Source organism: Vipera ursinii, assembly GCF_947247035.1.
Source record: "Vipera ursinii genome assembly, chromosome: 1".
NCBI classification, from domain to species: domain Eukaryota; kingdom Metazoa; phylum Chordata; class Lepidosauria; order Squamata; family Viperidae; genus Vipera; species Vipera ursinii.
In genome coordinates, this window is record NC_139512.1 from 183,945,045 (window position 1) to 183,959,130 (window position 14,086).

Below are 14,086 nucleotides of genomic sequence, written 5' to 3' on the forward strand. Positions count from 1 at the left end.
GCCTCCCTCAAGTCAAACCTGGTGAACACCCGGCCCTTCACCAAATGGGCCAAGGGGTCCGTCATCAGGGGAAGGGGATAGAGGTGCTCCACGCACACCGCGTTAACCCCCCGGTAGTCCACACATAAATGAAGGCCCCCATCCTTCCTCTCACGGAAGAGCACCGGCGCCGCCACTCGAGACCGTGCAGGCTGGATGAACCCCCTCTCCAGGTTCTTGTCAATGTACCTCCGTAACTCCTGCATCTCTTTTGGTGACATGGCGTACATGCGGGGCTTGGGCAGTCTGGCACCGGGTTCGAACTCAATGGCACAATCCGTGGCCCAGTGGGGCAGCAACGAGTCGCATTCCTGCTCGTTGAAAACGTCCATCAGATCAGAGTAAACCCGGGGCACGTGCACCTTCGGGTCCTCCGCAGCCCCGCAAGCCTTCTCCCGCTCCCCCGTGTCGTCCGGGCCCAGAAAGGAATGGTGGAGAGGGGGCTCGGGGCCCAAGCCCAAATGAAGATGACGGCAACCCCCCTCCCACCAGATCGTGGGGCCCCATTTGTCCAACCAAGTGAGCCCCAGGATGATGGCCTCTGTCATGGAGGGCACCACGACAAAGCGCAAGGTTCCCCAATGGGCCCCTAACTCCAGCCGGACTGGTTCAGTAACATGGGTGATAGGAGCCCCACCCAGGAGTGACCCGTCCACTTGCTTGAAGCGAAGCGTGGCTACCAGGCGTCGTAACCGGATACCCACTGTGGCCGCAGTTGCCTGGTTGATAAGGCACCGGGTGCTCCTTGAGTCAATCAAAGCCCTTACCGCCCGTCTTTGCCCCGTAAGGGGGCTCACCAGCACCACTGGGAACACAAATGGACACACCGGGGCACTTACCATCGGGTCCTCCTCCTGCTCCAGGTCCTCGAAGTCTTCCGACGGCGTGGGTTGAGCGGCTGCTGGTCCTGTCGCCAAGGGAGGGCTCGTCATCTGGCAAGTGTCATCGGCCGCCTGATTAGCAATCCGGGACCGCTCTGTGGTCTTCCTAGCAAACAAGGCCCATGTCGGGGTAGCAGAGGGGCCCATCCGAGCCGGCGGAAGCGGGCACTCAGCCGCCCGATGACCCGGCTGGTCACACCGGAAACACCGGATGGCAGGCCGTGCTGGCTGCATGGAAGGGGGTTTAGCCACTGACAGGCCAGGCCGCTCCTCCAGCTTCGCTCTCTCGACAGGCCGCCGGGCCCCGGTCACCCCTTCAGGCCTTCCCCGAGTGTCCTGCAATCCGATGTCCAGCTCAACGGCCACCCGGAACCAATCCTGCAGGCGGGCCGGCACCCCCCGCACCATGCAAGCCCGGCCCAAAGCACTGTCGAGCCCGGCCTTAAGGTGATGCACCAAAAGGCGTTCTGGTCAGGAGCGCAGCTTCCCGGCCACCTTCCGGAACTCCCCGACATAGCGCACCACTGGCCTTCCTTGCTGACACAGGACTAACACCTCTGCCTCGGCGCAGAGCACCCGCGAGATATCTTCAAAGCGGGCCCGTAGAGCCTCCAGGAAGAGCCCAAGGTCCCCAAGTTCACGAGCATGGTCACAGTATAGGTCGGCCACCCAGGCCGTGGCCTCTCCCTGTAGGCACGCCATCACAGCCACGACCATCGCCCACTGGGATGTGTAGGCTGGTCCGTATTGGTCCATATGGTTGATCACCTGGCCCAAAAACATTGTCAGGCGATCTGGATGCCCATCATAAACCGCGGTCAGGGGCGGCGGACCCCACACTGCTCCCAGTCCCCAAGGACCCAGCAGCAACCCCTGGACCCGGGGCCCCACGTCTGGCCGCAGCGGATGCTGTCTTGGTCTTCCGCCTGGCCCGTCCCAGGAAGCCGTGCTGCTCGGTGCCATCGTTGCAGGAGCCGGGCCTCCAGGAAGAGGACCTCCGTGGGCCTCGTTTTGTCGGGGCGGGCCCTGGAACTGCGGGCTGTCCATATGGAAGCGGGGCGGGCTGGACCGCCGTGTAGGGACACCTGGGAGGGACCACTGCCCCAGGTCTGACTCATCAGGAACAGACCAGAGACCAGGCTCCCGTCCCCTCACTTCCCCGAATTGGTCCCTGAGCACCTCCATGGTATGGCTACCTGGGGCGGTGGAGTAGCTCCATTCCTCTCCGCTGTCCTCCGTGTAACACCACTCCCTCCACTCCGTAGATGTTCCTTTGGGCCGGGCCGTCTGGCCCTGACCGGATCCTTTGCGTTCCCCAGTGGAGTTTGTCCACCAGTCGCCGCCATGGGCACGATCCCCAGCCTCCTGGGAGCCCGGACCAGGGCCTTCGAGAGGGGGAGGCCTTTCCTTCCACCGCACCGAGGGCAACGCCTCCTCCCCCACTTCTACTGACTCGAGCAGCCCAGCCGTAGCTCTAGCCTCTTCCTGCGTGACAGCCAGTGGTGCAGCGTCCTGCGTGCCCTCCGCCATTACAACCACCCCGAGAGTGCTCTCCGCCAAGAGAAAATGAATGCTGACTTACTCTCAGCCCCCGTCTGTCGAATCACCAGAAAGAATGAGTCCGGAACGAGAGCTGGTTCTCCTGAGCCACGTTTATTTGCTTCATAAACAGTCACTCGAAGACAGACGAAGTCAGCGTTGATTCGACAGCACAATCAATGCTGCTAAATAGCCAGCAAGGCCAACACCCACCACCACGCCCTTAATTGCCTAATCACCCCCTCACCCTACTTAACCACCACCCCCCTTGGCCCCTGCCCTTTGGCACCTGCCCCAAGGTAAGTATCCTCTCTGTCCCCGTCCCACCACCATTGCAGCCGGTAAGCCACCCCCAGCCCAGACCACCCCCCTTTTTCCCTCGGGCCTGCACACCCTCGCCACCCCCCACAGGTCCCCAGACCACCGCGAACTGCGCTGCTTGGGCCATTCGCTGTTGGTGCTTGCCATGCAGTTCCTCAGCAGGCAAAGAGGCCGGCAGGGCTTCGGAGCGAGCTGTCTGCGGAGACGGGTTTCCAGGGGAACGCTGCGCTGGTGCATGTCCTTGGCCCCTCCCTGTTCTGCCGGAAGGCCCTGCTGGCTGCTGGGACATCCTGGCGCTCTTCCTCAGCCCACTGCATTGGCGCTGGGTGATGTCGGCCGGCTGCACGTTTCCACGGCTGCTCCCCGGCCTGCCGGAAGGCCCCGGTGGCTGCTGGGGCATCAAGGGAAGCGCTGGTGGCTGCCGGGCCGTCCCGGCAGCCACGCTCTTCCCCGGCTCGCTTGAAGGCCGCAGACGCCTGCAGCTGGTCACGGGGCCCGGTGAGTCCCTCCGTGGCCTCACCGGGTGTCGGGCGTGTCGAGCCCAACATTTATGACCAATAAAAGAAGATCTTTAATTATAAAAACAGATTTGGGAATTTATTTCATTGTTTAGAAGGCAGATGGTCTCAAATTGGTACTAGGAAAATTCCTGGAGGATAAGAGCTTGAGACTTGATGGCTGTCTGCTATTAAATGAAATCTCAATTAGTAGGAAACAGACCTCACTAACCACTATGATATTCATAATAGTAGTTCTAATTCAACAGGCTCTTTCAAGGTAAAAGAGGATGGAATAAAATGAGGAAAGTAGCTTTGGGATTAGCTTCTAATCACAGTATTCTGGATGATGGTTAAAGTCATCGCAAGTGTTGGGGCGTTCAGTTGTTTTCCTTATTCCTTTCCCCTAAGTGCTGAAATATCACAAAATGTCTGATGGGAAGCAAAGAATTTTATCATTGGATATTTGTTTGAAAGTCTTTAAATGGATTTTCATTGTAAAATGGTCACCTGTGAGGGATGTTTTAGTGGATTCCTGCATTGAGCAACTTGTTGGACTTGTGCTCCCTCTTGGGAGGCCAGGACAATTCCAATACTTCAAATACTATTTATCAAGCAAAAGGTGCACTTTAGTTATAAATGTTTTGCAGCCACATTAGTAATTAAATTAATTTTGATAATGCATCAGTTCATTTGTTGTTGTTAGTTGCGAAAGTCGTGTCCAACCCATCGCGACCCCATGGACAACGTTCCTCCAGGCTTTCCTGTCCTCTACCATCTTCTGGAGTCCATTTAAGCTCACGCCTACTGCTTCATCTCTCCAATTTTCTTGAAAAGATCTCTGGTCCTCCCTATTCTATTGTTTTCTTCTATTTCTTTGCACTGTTCATTTAAGAAGGCATTCTTATCTCTTCTAGCTATTCTCTGGAATTCTGCATTCAATTGGGCGTATCTTTCTTTTTCTCCCTTGCCTTTTGCTTCCCTCCTTTCCTCAGCTATTTGCAAAGCTTCCTCAGACAGCCATTTTGCTTTCTTGCATTTCTTTTTCTTTGGGATGGTTTTGGTTGCTACCCCTTGTACAATGTTGCGAACCTCTGTCCATTGTTCTTCAGGCACTCTGTCTATCAGATCTAATTCCTTAAATCTATTTGTCACCTCTACAGTATATTCAACAGGGATATGATTTAATTCATACCTGACTGGCCTAGTGCTTTTCCCTACTTTCTTCAGTTTAAGCCTAAACTTTGCCACCAGAAGCTCATGGTCTGAGCCACAGTCAGCTCCTGGTCTTGTTTTTACTGACTGTATAGAGCTTCTCCATCTTTGGCTGCAGAGCACATAGTCAATCTGATTTCTGTGTTGACCGTCTGGTGATGTCCATGTGTAGAGCCGTCTCTTGGGTTGTTGGAAAAGAGTGTTTGCTATGACCATCGTATTCTCTTGACAAAATTCTATCAGCCTGTGCCCTGCTTCATTTTGTACTCCAAGGCCAAACTTGGCTGTTATTCCGGTTATCTTTTGGCTTCCTACTTTAGCATTCCAATCCCCCATGATGATAAGGACATCATTTTTTGGTGTTAGTTCTATAAGGTGCTGTAGGGCTTCATAGAACCGGTCAATTTCATCCTCTTCAGCACCAGTGGTTGGGGCATAGACTTGGACTACTGTGATATTGAATGGTTTGCCTTGGATTCAAACTGAGATCATTCTGTCATTTTGAGGATTGTATCCCAGTATTGCTTTTCCTACTCTTTTATTGACTATGAAGGCTACTCCATTTCTTCTGAGGGATTCTTGTCCGCAGTAGTATACCTGATGGTCATCTGAATTAAATTCACCCATTCCTGTCCATTTTAGTTTGCTGATACCTAAGATGTCGATGTTCAGTCTTGTCATCTCTTGTTTGACCACGTCCAGCTTGCCTTGATTCATGGATCTTACATTCCAGGTTCCTATGGAGAAAAAATCTTTACAGCATCGGACTTTCCTTTCACCACCAGACATATCCACAGCTGAGCGTCCTTTCGGCTTTGGCCCAGTCACTTCATTCTTTCTGGCGCTACTAGTACTAGCCCTCTGCTCTTCCTCAGTAGCATATTGGATGCCTTCCGACCTGAGGGGCTCATCTTCTAGCGTCATATCGTTTTGCCTTTTGGTACTGTCCATAGGGTTTTCATGGCAAAGATACTGGAGTGGGTTGCCATTTCCTTCTCCAGTTCATAGGCCTTAGGAAAGAGAAATTAAATTCATTGTGGGGTTTATGATGAAAGACAGTTGGGTGACTTTCCAATTGCTACAAAAACATTTGCAAGATATCAAGGAATACATACCCACATTATATATAAAGAATATTTTGATGTTTACAACTCTAAGTGTTCAATACCAAATGCCAAAATTAAGATAATAATTTTATTAACAATGCCTGAGCTGCATCCTGCTGTTCAATCACAAAGCTGTCATTTTTGTTTGAAATGCACCAAGGATATATTTCCATGACTATTCTCGCTGCACTGTCTAGGTCTCAACATAATTGCAGCTGTAAGATCAATCTAAAAGCATTCTTTGAAGAATATACCAGATATGATGCTATCCTCTCTGGGTGTGTTCACAGTTACTGTTGCTTGTTTAAATACATCTTTATAGATTGCTTTAGGATGCACGTATCCTTGTGGAAAATACAACAAGCCTCCATACTTTTCTCCTGCTAAAGGCAATATTCTCAAGAGTGCTGCTCTTTGATGAAATTATTATTGATTATAAAGATTAGGTAACCAATTGTAGTCTATGTATTTTAAAATGGACTTCTAAAACTTGCAACTGGCAGAAATAATAGTGGGGGATTATGGGTGGGAGCTATGATCATTTAGAATAAGATTTTGCATTTCTTTATAGCTTGCTTTGGAATCTAAAACATATAATTGATATATTTAAAAAGAAAAATAAAACAATCTGAATTCTGGATTATGACTTTCAAATAGTAACACTAAGACATCATATATTACAATGCAATGATAAATGATAAAACAATGTCTAAAACATAATATTAACAAAACAAATCCAGTATCAGGACCCACCTCAATCCACATCTTAGGAAATAAGAACTCTTGGATGCAAGTTTGTCCAAAAGGAAAATGTTTACTAGGATGGAATCGATTGTGGCAATACAAGACGGAATCTAACAAAGTTACATTTCAATCCTATATAAAGCATTCCCCTTTCAGCCCCCTCCCCTCATCCATTTGGTCAGGCTCCCATCATTTGCTTAGGTGTCAGGCCCTTCCGTGGGAAAGGGAACTCTCCTTGTTTTTATTGTTATTGCTTCTTCCTTTTTAGTTGTAAATGAAGATGCGATCCAGATCTGTCTCTCCCCCTCCCTCCCCCAGTTCAAACGTTTCCCTGTTGTTTGAAGATCACCTTAAGTAACCATCCTCTCCCCCCCCCTCGGAGAGATGGCAGAATCCCCAGAATAAGCACAATGTTCTACCTATACATTTATGAAATGTGATATAAATGGATTCTGACATTCGGCTCTCCTTTCAGAAAAAAGATGAGTCCATCTGTGGGGAAAAGAAAACATATAAATGTTAGCCTGGTTTGTTTGGATATTCTGTATGAAACCTCTTAAGCAACTTAGGTGCTTTAACATGGAGTTTGTTAACCCACTCATTTTCTGAGGAGGGGAGGTGTTTCCATGCCACTAAATATTGTATCGTTCCATGGTGTTTTCTGGAATCTAAGATTTCTTTCACTTCAAAATGTTGTTCTCCTTCCACCATGATGGGGGGGGGTGGTGGTGGGATTTTTGCTCATAGTGGTGATTGTTGTTCTCTCTTTAATAGACTGCAGTGAAAGGTTAGGTGTATTCGTCTAAGATTTTTGGGTAGTTCTAATTCAACTGTTACTGGGTTTATGATTCTTTTAATTGGAAAGGGTACAATATATTTTGGTCCTAGTTTTCTACAGGGTTGGAGTGATTTCAGGTATTTTGTGGATAAATATACCATCTCTCCTACCCTAAATGGTGTGGGATCGGTTCTTTTTTTGTCTGCCTGTGTCTTGTATGCTTTTCTGGCATCTTCCAACGCTTTCCTAACGATTGGCCATGTATTTTGTAATTGAGCAATCCATTCCTTCAGATCAGGGATGACCGGTTCTTTTGGGGTTAGTTCTGGTATTGGGTTTAAACTCTGGCCTGTAGCTACTTGAAAAGGGGTGTAACCTGTGCTTGAGTGGACTGCATTATTATATGCTACTTCTGCGAAAGGCAGTAGGTCCGTCCAGTCGGATTGCTGAAAATTAATAAAGCATCTCAGATATTGTTCAAGTATATTATTAAGTCTTTCAGAAGTTCCGTCTGTCTGAGGATGGTGACTAGATGACAGTCCTTGGGTGGTTCCTAAGAAGGATAAAAAATTTTCCAAAATGCCGACGTAAATTGCACCCCTCTGTCAGATATGATGCGTTGTGGTACCCCGTGCAATCTGTAAATATGCTGTACAAAAAGTTTTGCTAATGCTTTTGTGGTCGGGATTTTTTGGCAAGGTATGAAATGTACTTGCTTAGAGAACAGATCTGTGACAGTCCAGACTACGGTGTTTCCATTACTTTCTGCCAGTTCTACGAAAAAATCCATGTCTATTTCTTTCCATGGGGCTGAGGGGTTTGCCACCGGTTGTAACAGACCTGGCGGTTTCCCTTGCAGTCTTTTGGCCATCGCGCAAATTTGACAGCTACCCACATAGCTTTCTATGTCCTTTTTCATAGATGGCCACCAAAATTGCCTTTTAGTTAAGTGTAAGGTTTTTACAAAGCCAAAGTGTCCTGCTGATTTTGTATCATGGCACAGTTGAATGAAATTGATTCTCTGTGTGGCAGGTATATATAGCTTCTCCCCCACCCATGGCAGTCCATCTTTAATTGTGCACACATGTTTATTTTTCTGGAACCATTCATCACTTTCCAAAGATTTCCTGAATTCTGTTCCAGTTTGGCTATCTACCTTCGGCTTCATTTTTCCTTGTGCCCTGGTGGTGACTGGTGCTGCCAGTTGTTGTTCCAGTACAAGTGGTTTAAAGTCAGTAACTCTTGTGCTGTTATATTGGGGCATGCGGGATAATGCATCTGCCAGGAAGTTCTTTCCCCCCCGGTAAGTGTTTGAGAGTGAAATTGAATCGGTGAAAATGTTGGGACCAGCGGGCTTGCTTAGGAGTGAGCTTCCTGGGCGTTTATAGTGCTTCCAAATTCTTGTGGTCTGTCCAGACTTGGAAAGGTATTTTATTTCCTTCTAAAAATTGGCGCCATGTTAGTAATGGAAACACAATGTTCTACCTATACTTTTTTATTTTTATTTATTTTTATTACATTTATATCCCGCCCTTCTCCGAAGACTCAGGGCGGCTTACAAGCTTAGCAGTAGCCTTCATTCTATGTATATGCCTGCTTATTAGGGCTTTCACACACACCCCAAGCGGCATTATTACAAAGTCAGCTTATTGCCCCCAACAATCTGGGTCCTCATTTTACCTACCTCAGAAGGATGGAAGGCTGAGTCAACCTTGAGCCTGGTGGGATGCGAACCTGCACTAATTGCAGGCAGCTGGTGTTACTTAAGGAGGCATCAGCCCACTGCTCCACCAAGGCTCTTTTAACATTTATGAAATGTGATATAAATAGATTCTGACATCCAGTTATATTTGGAACACTGAACAGCAGAGATACAAGATACTAATAAACTCCAAAAATTAATTTTGGTCACAATTTTTGGGAAATGATAGCCCAGATATATAAAATTACAAAAGCACTAATAGGGAGTAATAATTCTATATGTTGCTTAATCATAATCATAATAGTAAAGTTGGAAGGGACCTTGGATGTCATCTAGTCCAACCCCCTGCTCAGGCAGGAAACCCTATATCATTTCAGACAAATGGCTGTCCAGTCTCTTCTTAAAAACTTCCAGTGTTGGAGCATTCACAGCTTCTGGAGGCAGATTGTTCCACTGGTTAATTGTTCTAACTGTCAGAAAATTTCTCCTTAGTTCTAGGTTGCTTCTCTCCTTGATTAGTTTCTATCCGTTGCTTCTTGTCCTGCCTTTGGGAGCTTTGGAGAATAGCTTGACTCCCTCTTCTTTGTGACAGTCCCTGAGATATTGGAACACTGCTATCATGTCACCCCTAGTCCTTCTCTTCATTAAACTAGACATACCCAATTCCAGCAGCCGTTCCTTATATGTTTTAGCCTCCAGACCTCTAATCATCTTTGTTGCTCTTCTTTGTACTCTTTCCAGAGTCTCAACATCTTTTTTACATCGTGATGACGAAAACTGGATGCAGTATTCCAAGTGTGGCCTTACCAAGGCATTGTAAAGTGGTCTTGATTCTATCCCTCTGTTAAATGCAGCCTAGCACCGTATTGGCTTTTTTGGCAGCTGCAGCACGCTGCTGGCTCATATTTAAGTAGGGCTTTTTTTCTCATAGAACCTTCAGAACGGCATTCTGGCACCTTTTTTTGACCAATTTTTTCAACTTTTGCACAAGCTGTGCTACACCCTCTATTGGCTTTCAAAAGCCAGTAAGCTCTTTCTTTGTTCACCTTTCGGATAGGGTGAACACCGTTGCTGCAGTGTCGGCTGTGAGCAAAGTTCAGAGGAGGCAGGCGAGGCCACCCGACCCATGGCTTAGCAGCAGGTGTAAAGGAAGAGGGCCTGGGGGGAGAGGGAGGCCCATTAAAGGTCCTGTGAATTACGACACTTGCTGTGCCTGTCCATCGTGGGATCCCTGCATTTAGGTTGGTTGCAGGCTGGTGCTGGCTGTTAGTTTGTGCCAGGGCATGATTACATCGGCCCAATCTAATTTTAGAACCATGCACGATTAACAAGGTAAACTTTTCTTCAGTTAAAGTCCTCTCTTGCTCATTTTATGGAGACATCTGGGTAGCCTTTATTTTTGCAAGAGTATATAACTGGTTTGCATTGTCTCCTTTATGGTGTCCTTATGCCCCCACCCCCCACCCCAACTCCCCAATCTGACCTACATCTCTGAGATTTCCTGACAGTCAGCCATCCAAGCTACTTAGCTCCAGGCTCCAGAGGTGGTCCTCAGTGGCCCCTGAGAGTGAAAGTTAGCTTTCTAAAAGATAGTCTCCTTTACTCCTTCAGCCAGGAACTGTGTCTCATGGCTATTATTTTAGTGGTTATCTGGATTCTTGCATATTTTGTATGTCTATCTGAAGTGGTAATCTTAAGCATTTTTTTCATAAATTACTTAAGGATATGCAACTATATTTTCTCATATTTATCTAATGTTACTTTTGCATCTACTTTTTTCAATCCATTTTCTTTCTGTCATTAATTCCCCAAGAATAAGAAATGTAAATTGTAAGTTCCTCATAGCACAGTTCTATATCATTGTTAAAATACACTGGGCAATTATGGACATATTCATTCATATTCATAAATAGATTGAATTGTAACACTTTCCCTCTCACCTAAGCCTGTTCTCTTGTATGTATAATTTGAACATAGCCAGGCCATTTTTTATCAGCAGTTGTAAAGAAATAGAACAAAATGTTTAACTTATGTATTAATAACAATTTCTTTGCAATTCATTATCTTGTCGGTAACATGACTCCATCAATTAAGCACATATATGTTGAAGGCAGCATATGTACTTGTACTAAACATCTATTATCTCCCACTGCTAGTCCTTCCAAAAGTAACTCAATATATGTCATACTATATATGCAAAAGTTGTCTCCTCCTCTATTAAAGTGCAACACATCATTTTCCAAGTAGACAAAAAAATATTCCATCTTTACTATACCCACCTGCAGTATATAAACATGGGGGAGCTATTCCACAATTTTTTAACCCTATTAATTTGATAAAACAGAACTTAGTGTTCTAAGTTCATCATGAACTAAGTCTGATGAAAATAACTATTTTGGCCAGGATGAATTAATAGCATGCATTTTGGGTTAAAGGAGCATCTAATTCACTTGAACCAATGTGATCATTTCTTTTAAATGGTATGTACAAGCCATCAATAATGTGGTTGCTAATATAGGTAGGTCCGGCTTATGAGCTGTTTGTATTTAAGGAGATGCTCACAACAAATTCTAGTTTATTTGGTGAATGCCTGAATTAAGAATTGAATATATAATTTTTAATCATATAAATAAATATATAAATAAAATTATATAAATAAAAGATTAACAAGATGAGAGTTTCGGCACCTTTTTTTTTGAAAACAAGCACTAGTGATTGTCCACTAGGACTCCTAGATCCTTCTCACAGTTACTACTATTGAGCAAGGTACCCCCTATACTATACCTGCACATTTGGTTTTTCTTGCCTAAGTTTAGAACCTTACTTTTTTCACCATTGAATTTCATTTTGTTAGATAGAGCCCAGTGTTCAAGTCTGTCCAGATCCTCCTGTATCTTAAGCCTGTCTTCTGGAGTGTTGGCTATTCCTGCCAGCTTGGTGTCATCTGCAAATTTGATAAGTTCCCCATCTATCCCCTCATCCAAATCATTGATGAAGATGTTGAAGAGCACTGGGCCCAGAACAGAGCCCTGGGGCACCCCACTACACACTTCCCCCCATGCTTTACTGATTCTATTTTTTAAAAGGCACTTTTAAACAAATAAGGAAGTTTATTATCCTTTCTTCTGATTTACGTAGTTATAGAAACATTAACAACAAATGATGTATACCCACATCCAGTGCTTTTTTTCTAAAAAAAAAAAGGTGCTGGAGCTCTCATCTTGTTAATCTTTTATTTATATAATTTTATTTATATAATTGAAAATTATATATTCAATTCTTAACATAAATTTAATTTATTGTATTGTCCAAATCATTAATGTACTTTCAAACATTTAAAATTGGTTTGTTTGGGGAATACCTATTACTATGGATCCAAAGTTGAGCCAGGTGACTGATGAGAACAAAACCGGATTTATTGTATAGGCCAGTAGTGACCTTTCAGGAGACAGCTGAAGGACAACTTTGCTACACAACTTTTAACTGTATCTTCTATGAGACACTCGTCTGGGAATGGAATTTTCTTCCCCATCTCCATGACATATGCTTTCACTTTAGAGAGATTTTCTTTTAAGTGAAAGAAAAGCTTATCTTGATACTCCATGGGATTCTTTATGGTCTTTGGGTTCTCTTCATGGCAGTTTTCTTTAACAGGTTCTGGCAGTTTCTCTGGTTCTGAACATTTGATACTTGGGCATGAAAATAAGGATTGTTCCAGCTGGGACTCTTCAGAGCCTGCACTGGAAGGCAATTGGTCAGTTTCTTGGCTCAAATACAGATCTGTGAAAGAGATGCTGGCTGTAACATCTCCATTCTCTCCTTCTCCCTTGCTGTCTGCATGGATATCCTTCATATGACCAGCATGCACTATTAAACTTTGGGACCTGCATTCTGACCTTGTGTTGTTTATCAGCTGTTGGATGAGATGTTTATATGATAAATATCTCTGCTTTGGATACCCAATATGTTGGAGAAGATGTCAGTGATGTATTTGACCTCCAACAAAATGATATGATGGAAAGAATGTTCCATGTTGACCAGCTGATTAAGCAAATAGATCAGGCAGGTCCGAGCTCATTCCTTAGGCTGTTTTTTCTTTGTAACAGTTAGCAAAAGCTGTAGAAGATGTTGCTGTCCAGATGGTTCCAGATGAGGCATCAGTCCTACCAATTCTCTCAGGTGGCTGCTTAAAGGTTCTTGTTGCTTTTTATACAAAGAAGGCAATGCATGGAGTAATGTGGAATTCCCTTGCAGGATGCTTGCAGCAGGGGAGAGATAACTGGAAAAATTTCTGCAAAATTCTTTGTTACCTCTCTGGAGAAACTTCACTGCAACTGGTACAGCCAAAGCTATGATCAGAGGGCGATTATAATTCTGCAAAATGCAGCTCATAATATCAATCTTTGCATGTGGTATGTCTTCATCTTTACAAAAAGGTTTCAGATTGTGCTCTAAACATGACTCCCAGAGATAAATAAGAGCTTTTCCATGCTTCTCGATGGATTCAGTCTCCCTGATGGCTGAAGTAATTTGAGTGATACAAATCTCCACAACTGCTTGGTCGTTGTCATTCATCTGGTAGTCAGGAGATGAATTAATTAGTTTTATTTGCTCAAGAGCTTCGGATAGGCATCCTTCAATTTCACAATCGTCCAGAGAAAAGAGTTCCCCAAAATGTGAAAGTTCTTTCTGTTCCAAAACAATTCTTAGAAGATGATGCATAGTTGATGCTGCCAATGAGATTAAATCAGGTAGGTGGCACTTATTTTTTTTTAAATTTTAATTCCATTTATATCCCGCTCTTCTCCAAAGACTCAGGGCGGCTTACAAGCTTAGCAGTAGCCTTCATTCTATGTATATGCCTGCTTATTAGGGCTTTCACACACACACCCAAGCGGCATTATTACAAAGTCAGCTTAATTGCCCCCAACAATCTGGGTCCTCATTTTACCTACCTCGGAAGGAACCTTGAGCCTGGTGTATGTATTTTACTATAAGAACATGAAAGATCAAAAACTGATACAGGTAGTTCTCATTCAGCGACTGTTTCATTTAATGACCATTCAGTTAAAACAATGATGAAAAAATAATTTTGTGGCAAATTGTCCCATTTACAATCTTTGCAGGTCTGTAAAGCTAAGGAAAGCAAAATCATAAGCACAATTGCAGTTTCACTTAGCAAGTGCTTTGCTAACACCCAAGTTGCCAGTCATAATTGTGGTTGTTAAGCAAGGACTACTTGTATAGCTAATCCTAACTCTTGT

The 14,086-nt window shown here is 44.9% G+C and overlaps 1 protein-coding gene across 1 annotated transcript; it reads right to left on the minus strand.

The window, feature by feature from the left end:
- Window positions 1-12,896: 12,896 nt before the first annotated feature.
- LOC310644567 (ventricular zone-expressed PH domain-containing protein homolog 1-like) lies at window positions 12,897-13,867 on the minus strand (the record flags this gene model as incomplete). Its single annotated transcript, XM_083369705.1, has 1 exon — window positions 12,897-13,867. Exon 1 carries the CDS (start codon window positions 13,542-13,544, stop codon window positions 12,897-12,899), a length of 648 nt encoding a protein of 215 aa, XP_083225831.1. The 5' UTR covers window positions 13,545-13,867.
- Window positions 13,868-14,086: the final 219 nt, after the last annotated feature.